Below are 15,356 nucleotides of genomic sequence, written 5' to 3'. Positions count from 1 at the left end.
TACAGTTTTCGGAGCCAATCGAAAGAAAATTCCCAAATTGTGTAATTTGGTTATCAAGCGTGTTCAGTATTGTGACTGTACCGGTTTTGGGCATTACTTTTAATTTGGTAAGTTTTGCGCATGAATTCCTTATTTCCTGTTGAAACTGATCTGTTATTTTAGGAAAATATGTATTTTCAAAGGTTAATCAAATTGAGCTATACGTTGAATTAATCGAGTCGACTTTTTATCCAGTTTTTTGTGGGTAATGTTTTTGACAAACTTGAAACAAACTTAGTATTCCTTTCCATTCAAGCTTTTTCATGACTACCGGTATTACGTGTTAGGGTAAGACGGTATAATGCGCCCCACATGGCCAAAACGCCCCACTTTGATTTCTAAAAAACTACAACTAACTAAGGGTCAAAATTAATTGGTACCTTAAAAATATTTGTAAAACCACCATCTGTCGGGATTCTTTTACAATGTAATTAAATGAAACTGACAAACAATAAATCAATTTCAACTTTTTTTTGTTTATTTTTTTTTTCTCTTTTTTTTCATTTTTTTCGTCACTCCACCATCACACCCGTTCTCAGCAACGTTCGTCACACGGTAAAAAATATACACGTCCATGCGAACTGTTCTGCATTTGAATATGCACTACTTTGGAATCAAATCAATATCAATAGCTGAGCTCGTCGCATTCAAAGACCACCACTTCCATTTGACGTGCACAATGTTTTGATTATAAAACAATAAAGCGGCTCCTCTATCGGTGTCAGCGTTGTATTTCCATTTCGTCGTAGGGTCCTTTCCTTCATGTTGATGATCGCTCGTATAGTCCTCTCCTGGTATCCGTTGATCTTCGCTGTTTCCAAGATGTATTGTAGTTCCTTCGTTTTTCCTTCTTCGCTCAGGGGTATCGTCTGCATCCTGTGGATCATATGATGAAATGCTGCCAAAGAGTTTCGGTCCCATATGATAAACACATCACCAACCAGCTACGCCCTCGACTAAGGAAATTCGGCATCGATCTAGTATTATCCAGTAGAAGCAACCAACTCAAGTCTCTAATGGGTTCAACGAAGGATAAAGTAGAAATGTTGAATAAGGCAGGCGTTTATAAAATAAGTTGTTCCCTATGTGAAAAAATCTATGTAGGCCAAACAAAAAGATCATTAGATATAAGGTTCAAGGAACATATGGCGGAAGTGAGTAAGGCGAAAAGAGAAAACGATAAGGGATTACATTACGAATTTAGATCTAAGGTAGCAGAGCATGTGTATAAGGAAAATCACCCAATTACGGCATCAAATATTAAAATCTTAAGAAATGTCTCTTCCCCATGGAAACTCGATGTAGCTGAGAGTTTGGAAATCCACCGACAGGTACAAACAGCGCTGTTGAATAAGGATCAGGGAAATGGCAGCTCTTGGCTCTTCAAGTTTCTACCTAAGCAATAAAGTAATTTACTGTATAGGTAAATAAATTAGGCAAATAAGATTAGATTAGGTACCTAGCGTAGTATAAATAGTGTAAGTTGCGATTGTTTTCTTCAAGTCGAGTCAAGTACGAGACACTGAAGACGACCACACAGTTGTGGTCGAAATACGTATCTGCAAAGATAACGAAAATTAACTGGTGGAATTAAATGGAGAGTACTTAATTCGTCTTAGACGGTTGAACTGATGAGTGTTTGAATGCCCATGGCGAAAACCAAATTGCTCATCAGCAAAATCAGAATTGTAATTAATAATGAACCATCATTCTATTTAAAATAATCTTTTCAAACAATTTGCTTGTTGAAGAAAGCAAACTGATTGGGCGATAACTAGATGCCTCAGCTGGACTTTTGTTCGGCTTCAAAATTGGAACAACTTTGGCGTTTTTTTCATTTATCTGGGAAGTATGCCAATTGAAAACATTTGTTAAATAAATTAAAAACGATGGATGGTTCTCCCAACAACTGATGCAACTCGTGGTTCATTCGCCTCCTCCACGAACCGTCCGCCATCTGCACCCCACCATAGATGGTACGCAGCACTTTCCTTTCGAAAACTCCGAGTGCGCGTTGGTCCTCCACGAGCATCGTCCAGGTCTCGTGTCCGTAGAGGACTACCGGTCTAATGAGCGTTTTGTAGATTGTCAGTTTGGTACGGCGGCGAACTCTATTCGATCGGAGCGTCTTGCGGAGTCCAAAGTATGTACGATTTCCAGCCACTATACGTCTCCGAATTTCTCTGCTGGCAGTCACCAGTGAGCCCAAGTACACAAATTCTTCTACCACCTCGATTTCGTCACCACCGATGCCAACTCGCGGTGGGTTGCTCACATTTTCTTCTCTTGAACCTCTTCCTATCATGTACTTCGTCTTCGACGTGTTGATGACTAGTCCGATCCGCTTGGCTTCCCTTGTCAGTCTGATGTAGGCTTCCTCCATCTTCTCAAAGTTACGTGCCATAATATCTATGTCGTCGGCGAAGCCAAATAGCTGGACGGACTTATTGAAAATCGTACCACTCGTGTTAATCCCTGCTTTTCGTATTACCCCTTCCAAAGCAGACACGTTGTTGAATAGCAGACACGAAAGACCATCACCTTGCCGTAACCCTCTGCGGGTTTCGAAGGGACTCGAGAATGCCCCTGAAACTCGAACTACGCACATCACCCGATCCATCGTCGCTTTGATCAACCGTGTCAGTTTATCCGGAAATCCGTTTTCATGCATTAGCTGCCATAGCTGGTCCCGATCGGTTGTATCATATGCGGCTTTGAAGTCGATGAATAGATGATGTGTGGGCACGTTGTATTCGCGGCACTTCTGCAGTACTTGGCGAATGGCGAACACCTGGTCCGTGGTGGAGCGTTCGCCCATAAAACCCGCCTGGAACTGCCCCACGAACTCCCTTGCAATTGGTGCTAGTCGACGGCATAAAATTTGGGAGAGTACCTTGTAGGCGGCGTTCAGCAATGTGATTGCGCGGTAGTTGCTACAATCCAGCTTATCGCCATTTTTGTAGATGGGACACACGACACCTTTCATCCACTCCTGCGGCAAAACTTCCTCCTCCCAAATCTTGGTAATGACCCAGTGCAGCGCTCTAGCCAGTGCCTCACCACCGTGTTTAAATAGCTCTCCTGGTATTTGGTCAACCCCAGGGGCTTTGTTGTTCTTCAGCCGGCCAATCTCCTCCTGGATTTCCTGGAGATCCGGGGCCAGTAGAATTTTGTCCTGCGCGCGTTCCCCCAGGTTCATCACCATACCGCCATCTCCGTCTGCCACATCGCCATTCAGGTGCTCTTCGTAGTGCTGCCGCCACCTTTGGATCACCTCATGCTCGTTGGTAAGAAGGTTCCCGTTTATGTCCTTACACATATCAGGCAGAGGCACGTGGCCCTTACGTGAACGGTTCAACTTCTCATAGAACTTTCGTGTGTTATTAGTGCGGTACAGTTGCTCCGTCTCTTCACGGTCTCGATCTTCCTGCTGACGCTTTTTCCTCCGGAAAATCGAGTTTTGTCTGTTCCGCGCCTGTTTATATCGTGCCTCGTTCGCCCTCGTGCGGTGTTGCAGCAATCTCGCACATGCTGCATTCTTCTCTTCTACTAACTGCTCACATTCGCCGTCATACCAGTCGTTTCTCTGATCCGGGGGCACCGTGCCAAGTGCAGCGGTTGCGGTGCTACCAATGGCGGATCGAATATCTCTCCAGCCATCTTCAAGAGTCGCTGCGCCTAGCTGCTCTTCCGTTGGGAGTGCCACTTCCAGCTGCTGCGCGTATTCTTGGGCTAGTCTACCGTCTTGTAGCCGCCCAATATTAAGCCGCAGCGTCCGACTTCGACGCGAGTTGTACACCGTAGAGAGTTTTGAGCGCAGGCATAAAGCAACGAGGTAGTGGTCGGATTCAATATTCGCACTGCGGTAAGTGCGGACGTTCATGATGTCGGAGAAGAATTTACCGTCGATTAGAACGTGGTCGATTTGGTTTTCCGTTTCTTGGTTAGTTGATCTCCATGTGGCCTTGTGGATATTTTTGCGGGGAAAGAAGGTGCTTCGGATTACCATTCCGCGGGAGGCTGCGAAGTTTATGCATCGTTGGCTGTTGTCATTCGATACGGTGTGCAGACTATCCGGTCCGATGACCGGTCTATACATTTCCTCCCTTCCTACCTGCGCGTTCATGTCACCGATGACGATTTTGACGTCCCGCAGTGGGCATCCATCGTATGTCTGCTCCAGCTGCGCATAGAACGCTTCTTTCTCGTCGTCGGATTTCCCTTCGTGTGGGCAGTGCACGTTGATGATGCTATAGTTGAAGAAACGGCCTTTTATCCTCAGCTTGCACATCCTTGCGTTGATTGGCTGCCACCCAATCACGCGTTGGCGCATCTTTCCCAGCACTATGAAGCCGGTTCCCAGCTCGTTGGTGGTGCCACAGCTTTGGTAGAAGGTAGCCGCTCGATGCCCGCTTTTCCACACTTTCTGTCCTGTCCAGCAGATTTCCTGCAGCGCTACGACATTGAAGTTGCGGGGATGTAGTTCATCGTCATAATTATCGTGTTGCAACCTGCGAAGCCTAGCGACATGCAGTTCCATGTTCCAAGCTTCCAATCGTGATCCTTTATTCGTCGCCTAGGTCGTTGCCGATTGTATCGAGTCGTATTATTTTCTATGTTGTTCGTAATAGTTGTTTTTAAAGGCGGCTTATTGGGCCTGCGCAAACCTCCTGTCTCGTCGGAGGGCCGTCGTGTCAGGGCTGTTTAGCGTCCCACCTAACACCAGGGCTTGTGCGCTTTGAGGGGCACACGGTCGCTTTGGCGGAGCCTACTTGAGGATTCATGCAGCTTTTTATAGAGGTTTAACAGGGCCCACTGTCAAACCCCACCACATCCTAGGCAGGCGCCACAACTCGCAGATGGCCTGGGGAGGGATCGTCAAGCCCTTGGACATAGTCCCTGCTGCCCCAACTGCCCCAGGTACTCAGAAATGATTCATAATAAACCACATAATAAATCACCGACCGAATTTAATAGCAAGGGACAGCTTCCATTGTAAGGGTTTTTTTTCTCAAATTACGTAACGCTGAAGGAAGAGGGAGGGGGTCAAGCCGAGCGTTACGATCCATACAAAAAAATAACCTTCCATACAAAAAGTGTCACGAAGGGGAGGGTAGGGGTCTAAAATCACCAAATTTAGCGTTACTTACTTTTAGAAAGAACCCTAACATCGAGTGTGATTGTCACTGAAAAACGCAAAAAAAAAACAAGCAGAGAATAGCGATAATCCTTTGTCCTCATCTGCAGAGAATAAAGACAATGTTGCGTTCCATTGTCTCAGTGTTGGTAAAAACTCAAAATCTCAAAACTCATGGATGATTCAAATCAGCGCATAAAAACTCATGGATGAGTTGAATCATCCATTTGAATCATCGTAGGTTTTTCTTTTGTTCTCCTTCGTTAAAAACAGTGAATTGACACTTATTTAAATATTAGACACTCTTTTATGTATAAGCAATAAATTGTCCCAAATTGATTTCAAATGCGTTTTTAAACCAAAATGATTTTTTGGCAAATGAGTGAAATGATGCGTTTTAGCATGAAAAATTCAAGCGTGATGCATTCTTTTAAAATCGCAGACGATTTCGTTCGCACGGGAGTGCTCGTTGATTGAGATTTATGAGTGATTTTACCAACACTGATCTGCAGCAAATGTATGATATGAACTTTTCAAATTGCGATAGTTTGTATATTTCAGAATTGAAACACAATCATGTGGTTATGTTTATGTCTAAACATTGATAATTGATACAATGTTAAAGAAAACATCATCAAAAACTTAGGGTAACCAACTTGATTTGGATCCCTACACATTTTGGACCCTCCTGGCGACATTTTTTCTGATTTCTGAAATAAAAACAATGCCGCTGCTAATTCCTCCATTGGCTTCAGGAATTTAACATTGTTCAGCATCTATTTCACTGGTGTATTTAGATGGGGGCCCTCCTTAGCCGTGCGGTAAGACGCGCGGCTACAAAGCAAGACCATGCTGAGGGTGGCTGGGTTCGATTCCTGGTGCCGGTCTAGGCAATTTTCGGATTGGAAATTGTCTCGACTTCCCTGGGCATAAAAGTATCATCGTGTTAGCCTCATGATATACGAATGCAAAAATGGTAACCTGGCTTAGAAACCTCGCAGTTAATAACTGTGGAAGTGCTTAATGAACACTAAGCTGCGAGGCGGCCCTGTCCCAGTGTGGGGATGTAATGCCAATAAGAAGAAGAAGAGAAGATTTAGATGAAATTTCGAAGAAGTTAGTTTGTTCAAGACGGCGAGCGTTACAATGCGTTACGCTTAAAAGTATACTAAAAATCACAGAACGTTGATCATTGATGCATGCCAATAGAAAGATAAGACTTGGCTTCGACTCAATTGACCAGGGTAAGTTAGAAATTTGACTTTGAAGAGACTAAATTGGGGGTGTCCAAAATGTGTACATTTGGGGGTCCAAAATATGTTGCACTGTCGAAAACGAAGATTTTTTTCATTTCGGAAAATGGAAAATGACTCATTAATAACTGAAGCTCATTTCGAATTTCTATTTCATAAATAACACTTTCATCTTTGAAATGGTGTCATTTCCGCCCATATCGAACCTGTATTTCAATAAATATAAGCATATATTGGGATGCACTTCCTCTAGGGGTCCAAAATAGGACAGTTACCCAGCCTATTTCCAAAATGCGCGGTAAGCGATCATTATCCTTTTCTGTTGTAGTTTGGGACAAACGCTAGTTGCGATTCAAGTTTGTCCCAACATATATAAGAGAGGACAATGTTGTTACCATTGGCAAAGTGTTATAACGTTTATACTTCTCCAGTTTTTGAGTCGCAACAGTCACCAAACGGCGCATTTTATTATTATCTCAAACTTTCCAAAAATGATAAAATAAAAAAAAATCACGATGAAAAATATGTTTTAAAAGGTTGTCGGTATAAAACTCTATAAATTGCCTTATAAAGGTACTATTATTAAAATGCGCTAAAAACACATTTTTTGCCACTGTGTAATGGAGCGAATTAAATTACGTCATCGATAAAAGAATTATTATCGATTATTTTTCTTCCACTAAATTGTCTTGTTTCACCTACGGGATTGTACTGATGCTGATGCTATGTTAGTAAAATAAGCTAAACTTTTATCTTAACAATTAAATTATTGTTATCAGTTTGTCACTGCAATGGATATTCCTTCAATAGATTAATTTGATGGTAATTTTCAACATATGTATTCGTAAACCATACGCATGACGGCAATTATATTTCGACTACAACTAATTGATTTAGTTGCTGTAGAGATGATATATTTATTCTTTTTCTTTGTAAGCATTACATCCCTCACTGCGACATTGCTGCCTCCCAGCATAGTGTTCGTTAAGCAATTAATCAGTTAATCACTGCGAGGTTCCTAAGACGAGTTATCGTGTTTGGATTCGTATATCAAGTGACTAAAACAACTTTTAATAATTTCCTAGGTCAAACCGAGGAAGACTGGTTGCGAAAAAAAAATCACATTACTGAGGACTTATAAATATAAAATGAAATATAAAAATTAGGCTGAACCGGGAATTGTACTCGACTGTCTTCCGCATTAACTTTGCTTTTTACCGGTGTATCTGACCGCCATAGACTTGGGAAGGCACATCAATTAGTTACGTAAGGCAAAATTTTATCATTTTGAACCTCCTTGTTTAACACTTTTTGTATCAAGCATATGAACATGTTGGGCTTAAGTGAAGTGTGATGATAAGCATTACGTAATGTACGGACATTCCCTTACATAAGTTTCATTGGACATTCAGAATAATATACAATCTGAGCAGACAACAAACATTTGCTTATTAAACTTCAAGTGTCGTTATCTTTTTGACTTTTTTGTATAACTAATATGTACTGAAAGGCTATCATTTCACATTAACAGTATTTCTTTATTGGAATATTTTAGCACCTCTCTCTCTCAGTGACGCTTCTTCGTAACATGAAGGCAATGTCACAAAATTATGGAAACGATCCTCCTTCAATCAATCGTTGCACGACAGTTTTGAAACATCTACACTCTACAGGTGTGTTAAAAAACTTAAGAATAACTGTTGGCTAGCAACTGATTTCAAATTTGTTTTGAATTTGTGCAGACATTTGCACAATCATAAACAGTCAGTATACATACACATAACCGACATGAAAGATACTATTCCTACTAGTTGAATTAATGAAGATCACTATGACTTGGCAAATCGTCGCTCTGGGAGCGCTGTTTGATTAAATTGTCCAATTGTGATTGAGCTGATGCAATTCAACGCCTTTTTTTTGTTAGGAAGAAGCTCTTCAAATCTCAATCATTCAGTAGGCCAGTCGACTATCAGATAGAGTGGTTGTTGCTCAGAATCAGCACAATGCGTCTGCTTTTGCTATCACTGACACTGCTGGTGTCAGCTGTGCACAACTATAAAGGTGCTATTTCTTGTACCGTTTCCTGGACCAAGCCATTGGTTGATGCTGAAACATTTCATTCGAGAGCTGACCGAACGGGGAAACGAGGTGACGTGCATCACGAGCTTTAAATTCGGCGAAACGATTCATAACTATACCGAGGTTTTAATTGATCCGGCCTATCCCATTCGTGACAAATGTAAGCTAGGTACTGATATTTATATCTCAAACATTAATTAACTTATCGTATTATTTAAACTTTCAGTTCCAGTTTCAACCTTTTTTGAATCGAAAAGCTATAGCAACGATTTCAAAAATTTATTCTTCTATTGGAAAATGGGAATAGAAACAAGTCGTCATGGCTTAGAGAGTCGAAATGTCCAAACGTTTTTGAAGAGAGAGGACTTACATTTCGATTTGATAGTTTCAGAACAGTTCTTCCAGGAAAGCTGGCTCATGTTTGCCTACAAGTTTAACGCACCTATAGTCACGATTAGCACTTACGGCTATTCTGACTTTATGGATCGTGCTATGGGCCTTATAACTCCGTGGTCGGTTGTGCCTCACATGCTGCTGGATTATGAAGATAATATGAACTTTTTCCAACGTTCTTATAATTTATTTATATCTACGTTTGATTACGTCGTCCGAGAATACTACTACCTTCCAAAGCAGAACGAAATTGTGAAAAAGTGTTTTGGTGATCTGAATCAACAACGGGGTTCGTTGCCATCTGTGCAGTCCTTGGAGAAATACATTTCTGTTATTCTCGTTAATAGTCATCCTTTTTTGGCCAAGCCACGACCTTCCACGGTTGGTCTTGTAAACGTTGCAGGTGCTCATATTCGTGCCAACAAACCTCTCCCTGGTGATCTGCAACAATTCATGGATGGAGCTGAGCATGGAGTAATTTATTTTTCGCTTGGTGCATACCTCCAAAGTTCGCTAATACCCATCGAAAAGCGCAACGCATTGCTGAGGGTGTTTTCAAAACTAAAGCAACGAGTTGTATGGAAGTTTGAAACGAATAACCTGGATAATGTACCAACCAACGTTATGATTCGCAATTGGGCACCGCAGAATGATATTCTGGCCCATAAGAACGTGATCCTATTTATTTCACACGGCGGTCAATTTGGAACATTTGAGTCGATGCACCATGGGGTCCCAACGCTGTTTATGCCATTCTACGGGGATCAACACAGAAATGCAATCCGAGCCGTTCGCAGTGGGTACGCGCGAAAAACTCTATTCGTTGACTTGACTGAGGAAACGTTTATGAGTGAGATAAGCCAAATGGTCAATGGAAAGAAGTACTACAAACGAGCGAAAGAAATCTCCACCTTGTTCCGGGATACAATTGTGGATCCGATGAACGAATCAATGTTCTGGATGGACTATGTGGTTCGCCACAACGGTGCTGCCCATTTGAAGTCAAGTGCGGTTAATCTTTCAGTAGTGCAATATTTGTTGCTGGATGTACTTGGTCTTGTGGTGCTTTTAATTTTAATGGTGATCGGTGTCGTAAGATTGTTCTGCTGTTCGCAAGTGAGAAAGGCCAGTATAAAGCAAAAAAAGCATTGAACTAATGTGATAACTTAAGGTGCTAGAAAAATGTTATGTAAGAAGAAATTCTTAGTAAATCAGCACGTACGTATCGTGTGTATTATTAAACGATAGCATATTATTATCAAAATGTTGTTGTGTTCTGTGGTAGCCAATGTTAATTGTCTTTTCTTATAGCTGTGATTGGAAATAAATGCCTTTTGTTTGAATTGATTCAGCCTCGATTTATTATTTTTATTCATTTGAACCAATCAGCGAAATTCATACATCTTCTTCTTCTTCTTCTTCTTCTTATTGGCATTACATCCCCACACTGGGACAGAGCCGCCTCGCAGCTTAGTGTTCATTAAGCACTTCCACAGTTATTAACTGCGAGGTTTCTCAGCCAAGTTACCATTTTTGCATTCGTATAGGGGAAGAGGCCCCAAAACGCCCCCCCCTCCAGGCAAAACGCCTTTTGTGGTTTCCCTCATATTTACCGTCATTAAGATGGCCGTAACAAAACTAGATCTAAAATTTTGTAAGTTAGGCGAAAAAAGTTTCAAAATAGTGTCTGGGAAGGTCGGAAAAACCGAAAATTTCCACATTTTGAAGAAACATCTAACATTTTGGCGAGGCAAAACGCCCTAGTGAAACTAACCTACAATGTACTTGCGTCTCCACGCACTATCCATACCAGAATGCTGATTCGCCGACGCGTGGTGCTTTGTTCCCTAGGAGCTGCCAGCTAAAAGGCGTTTTGCCTCATGAGTTTTCCGGCAACAGAATATCACTACTTTTTTGAAATGTGAATATTATCAATATGATTGAGATTTTTGACAATTTTTGAATGGCATCAACTAGCTATCTTGTTTAACTGTTGCATAATGTAAAAATACCCATGAATAGCGTTACAAATGAGACAATAAAGCAGTGTTTGCTTAGCTAGGGCATATTGCCCCCCCTTCCCCTATCATGAGGCTAGCACGATGATACTTTTATGCCCAGGGAAGTCGAGACAATTTCCAATCCGAAAATTGCCTAGACCGGCACTGGGAATCGAACCCACCCTCAGCATGGTCTTGCTTTGTAGCCGCGCGTCTTACCGCACGGCTAAGGAGGGCCCCTGTGTTTGAGTTCATAGCCTTGTGTTTGAGTTCTCCCTCAAACACACATGACGCGACTGTCGCGACTCCTTCGCTGGGTCGCTGCATGCAAGGTTTCATGTCAACGCAACAGAGAATCGTAGTCGCACAGCGACAGTTGCGTCGTGTGTGTTTGAATGTATCAACGCGTATGCTTTAACATTTCCGTGTTGATTATGCAAGGAGGTGCTTGGTAGACTGTAGACAGTATAAAGAAAGTCGGCGAAGAGAACTCTTTCTTGTATCGGTTGTATTTACAGTCGAGGATATTAGTCATTAACAAGCTTTTACTTTGTTGTTTTTTTTCCACAATCAATTTACATAAATCGTCAAAAACGCATATGTCGCGTTCTTCTATACCCATGACGCATTTTTAAATTGTCTGACATTCTAAGATAGCCAAACATTCTTTATTGCAATGCTCTTTCATGCCTGCTTTTCCTTCGTGGGGTTTCTGCTCTTGCAATTTATAACATGTACCCATATCAATAACAACCGAATAAGTAGAAATGGGGCGCAAATTAATTTATTTCTCATCAATGTGATGTTTTTAGTAGTGAGCACGCATGATAACAAAAAAAGGCAATGGTTGAGTCGAAATCGATCCTTGTGCGAATATCATTAATTTTGGAGCATGTTTTCAATAAAAAAAAACAAATAGTCAAAAACGTCTGGATGTTTTGGGTAGAATTTTCCTCCCAGTTCCTTGCTATATCTTGGTCTTCGTATTTTACATGATTTTCCCCAAAACATAAATTTTTAGAGGATTCAAATAATGAAATAAACATGTGGATTTGTAAGAATTTTCCCAAAATCGTACAAAAAATCTCCACGGCGTTTAACCGTCATATAACTTTTTTTTTGGCTGATAAGAATGAGCAGTTAATACTTAGGTTGTTGTTTTTGCTATACAGAACACACCCTCTCACATACATTTGCGCCAATAAATTAAGTCTTTTTCCTACGAGATGAGCCAGCCTTGGGCTGAAAGTCTCCTTAATAAAAATATAAAAATGTCTGTTCTACCAGATCTCTGAAGTGCGGCATATTTCCCGACATGGCATCTACCCTATTTCGTTGCCGGACAACTCATGAAGCAAAACGCCTTTTTGGCTGGCAGCTCTTATGGAACAACGCTCCTTACGTAGGGAAATTAGCATTCTGGTATGGACAGTGTGTGGAGGTGCGTATTACATTGTAGGTTAGTCTAACTAGGGCGTTTTGCCGAAATGTTGGATGTTTCATGAAAATGTTCGGTTTTTCATACCTTCCTTTTGATTAATTTGACATTTTTCAACCTATCCTTATTTTAGGTCTAGTTTTGTTACGGTCAAATGCGGTAAAAATGAGGGAATTCCCAAAAGGCACTTGGCCTGGGGCGTTTTGGGGCTTCTTCCCCTACAACTACGCAGCAACACCAGCTTGATAATGTAAATATTGCAATTATGCTATCAAGTGAAGTAGTTATTGTTGAAATGTTTTGAAAACGCCTGGAGCGGAATTTTCGCCACAATGCAACTGAGGACGATCTATTGTCATAGAGGGTACACACTATCTACACGTAAGGGCATATTGGGAGGGGGATGGGTGGTCTGTAGTTTTCTTACGTAGCATTGCATATGTGATTGTACAAATCGTAGGTGGCTGTACAATGCTCAATTGAGCAATCTACTGTATATTGTCGCAAAATGGTCTTTTGGATTAGTACCTTTTCCTATACAGAAGAAAGTGCATACATGGCCACGTCCTTATCACGGAAGGAAGGGAAGGAATGTTAGTTCAACACCTACTAGTGAAGATGGAGGGAACCCATACTACCTTCATACATGTCTCGGGAAGGAAAATTATTGTTAGTGGGTAAGGTGAATAATAGGGAGCTCTATTCTACAATATAGAGCGTTTGTCAATAACAGTATATGCTGAAAAATTGTTAAAAATATATTCATCAATTTACTTACGGACCGTCCAAAGGAGAATAAAGTGACCTGGATCTTACAAATGTTTCGCATCATATACAAAACACGTTCAACCGCACACTTTTTCACCGAACCTTAAGAGCCAGTTCGCGAGAAGCGCGACCCCCTTTCCAAGGAACGTTGCACGATGTTCTCCGATTTGGATGAAATTTTCAGGATTTATTCATATATGTAAGAGAAGACATTTTGCAAATTTATATTTTTTTTTTCATTGAGGGGAAGTGGGGTATAACGGCCCTTCTAAAAGTAATGCCGAAAAATCGTCAAAATCGAAAAAATGCAATAACTTTGGCAGTGACTGACCGATTTTGTTAAAATTTTACACGCTTCTTCTACTCAATTAGTTCTTTATACCAAGTGGTTAATATGGTTATAAAATTGTTTACTTTAGGAGAAAATGGACTTTTCGATATAAAATTGTTGTTTTTCCAAAGGGAATATTTTTCACCAACAGATCTAGGATAAAAACTAAACCCGCAAGGCAATTCAGGAACTAAAGAGCTTTCATCTCATATATAATTCAGAAGCGCCAACTCAAGAATTTCTAAAAAATCGCTATTTTCTGCAACACTGTTTATTCAAAAGAAAGTTCTACAAATTTCGACCCTACTTATGTTGATGTTTTCCAATCTGGTAAAAACTGTCCAAACTTTTTTGTCTAAGTAGAAAATAAAAATCAGGATTTTCCATTAGGAGAGTGTAGGGTAAAATAGTCCTTTATTTAATAATTGTAAAAATACATTAATTTTTTATGTGAGTTCTAGCAGAAAATACGTAAGTTTTAGAACACTATTTCTTCTTTCTTTCAATTCATCTATATTTTTCGTCTCAATAGATACGTATATCCTTCGCTGATCTATATTAGCAAACTATTTGTGAAACAATTTTCAACAGAAGTAAATTAGGACTAAAATAAGTGCCTTAAACATTAGCACGTCTTTCGCAAACTGAAACAAAAATGAACGGATTCGGCGAAAGTGCTCGTTGATATTTTTTGAATAAGCTACAATTACTGTGGGTACCGGTACCTATATTGCTTTTACAACTATGCGAAAAAAAACAAAATAGGGTGAAATAGTCTTATAAAAATAAAATGCCGAAAATTCATAAATTTTTATATGTGAGCTCAAGCAGTATAAGTAGTATAGTATAGTAGTATAAAAACATGACGTATTTCCTTTGTAACTTGAAAACTTATGGAAACTTATTTCAGTGTGCCGACTTAAGAACAATCAATCAAATTATAAATTTCCAAGTCTATTCCTCGGTGAAAAAAGCAATAGATTTCTCAAAAAGTAAGCTCAAAAAGTATCAAAAAGTAGCTGTTACTACCCAAGTACTACTTCTTAGCAAACCACACTTTGGATGGTTGGTTGGAAATATGTTCATATAAGGGTAGAAAAGATTTCAGGAAAAAAAGCTTGTATTCAAGGCATCCTTTTTACAATCAATTACACAGTCTTGTCAAGCACTTTCAGGTGGTGTAAATTAAGCCGAGAATAAAACAGTTTTGCTTGGTAATCTTGTAACTAATTGATTAAGCGATCTACAATTTATATACTTTATCTATGAGTGTTGAAACGTGTATCCTATAATTTGAAGTATTTTCATGAGGGGTGTGCTTCCAAATCATCAGACAATAGTATACTCTATCCTATTCAATAGTATACACATTACATTGTTACGCTCTCCGTGTAAAAAAAAAATCAGCTCGTTGTAGAAATAACCCATTTTAATTCACCGAGTAGTGATGCTGCCTTTCTCGCATTTAGTCAAGACACCACCCAAGTAACATTTTGAATTCTATTTGGATTTATTCAAGTTTTATTGCAGTTTTATCAAGGATTCGCATAAACTGTAGAGTTTTATCATAGTTTTCATCTAGTCCAAGTTATCTCAAAACTAAATTCTCTTATAATAGTTTTATGATATGCTCCAGGTCCATCTTAAGCTGTTTATTTTGATAAATTATGCAGCAAGAGCACTCTATCCCAATTGAAACCAAATAGTTTTGAGAAAGTTTTATGGTACTCTTCATTAAGAAAGAACGATCTTGAAAATGCCCTTATAAAACTTTCTTAAAACTATGTGGTTTTGATTGAGAGAAAGTGCTCTTGTTGAAGAATACATCAAAACAAACAAAACATAATGTCAAATTGGACGCAAATAAGTGTATAAATTGAAAACAAGTGGATCAAAGGCAAAAATAATGTAAATTTAT

At 40.0% G+C, this 15,356-nt stretch overlaps 1 protein-coding gene across 1 annotated transcript; it reads left to right on the top strand.

Moving 5' to 3' along the window:
- The first annotated feature begins 8,432 nt into the window (after positions 1 to 8,432).
- On the top strand, positions 8,433 to 10,248 carry LOC134217072 (UDP-glycosyltransferase UGT5-like). The gene is given in 3 exon segments (XM_062695830.1): positions 8,433 to 8,486; positions 8,488 to 8,668; positions 8,735 to 10,248. Coding segments are annotated over 3 exon segments (1,554 nt in total). The 3' UTR covers positions 10,054 to 10,248.
- The last annotated feature ends 5,108 nt before the right edge of the window (positions 10,249 to 15,356 follow it).

Source organism: Armigeres subalbatus, chromosome 2, assembly GCF_024139115.2.
Source record: "Armigeres subalbatus isolate Guangzhou_Male chromosome 2, GZ_Asu_2, whole genome shotgun sequence".
NCBI classification, from domain to species: Eukaryota; Metazoa; Arthropoda; class Insecta; order Diptera; family Culicidae; genus Armigeres; species Armigeres subalbatus.
The sequence above is the reverse complement of the archived record's forward strand: the minus strand, read 5'-3'. Positions and strand labels throughout refer to the sequence as shown.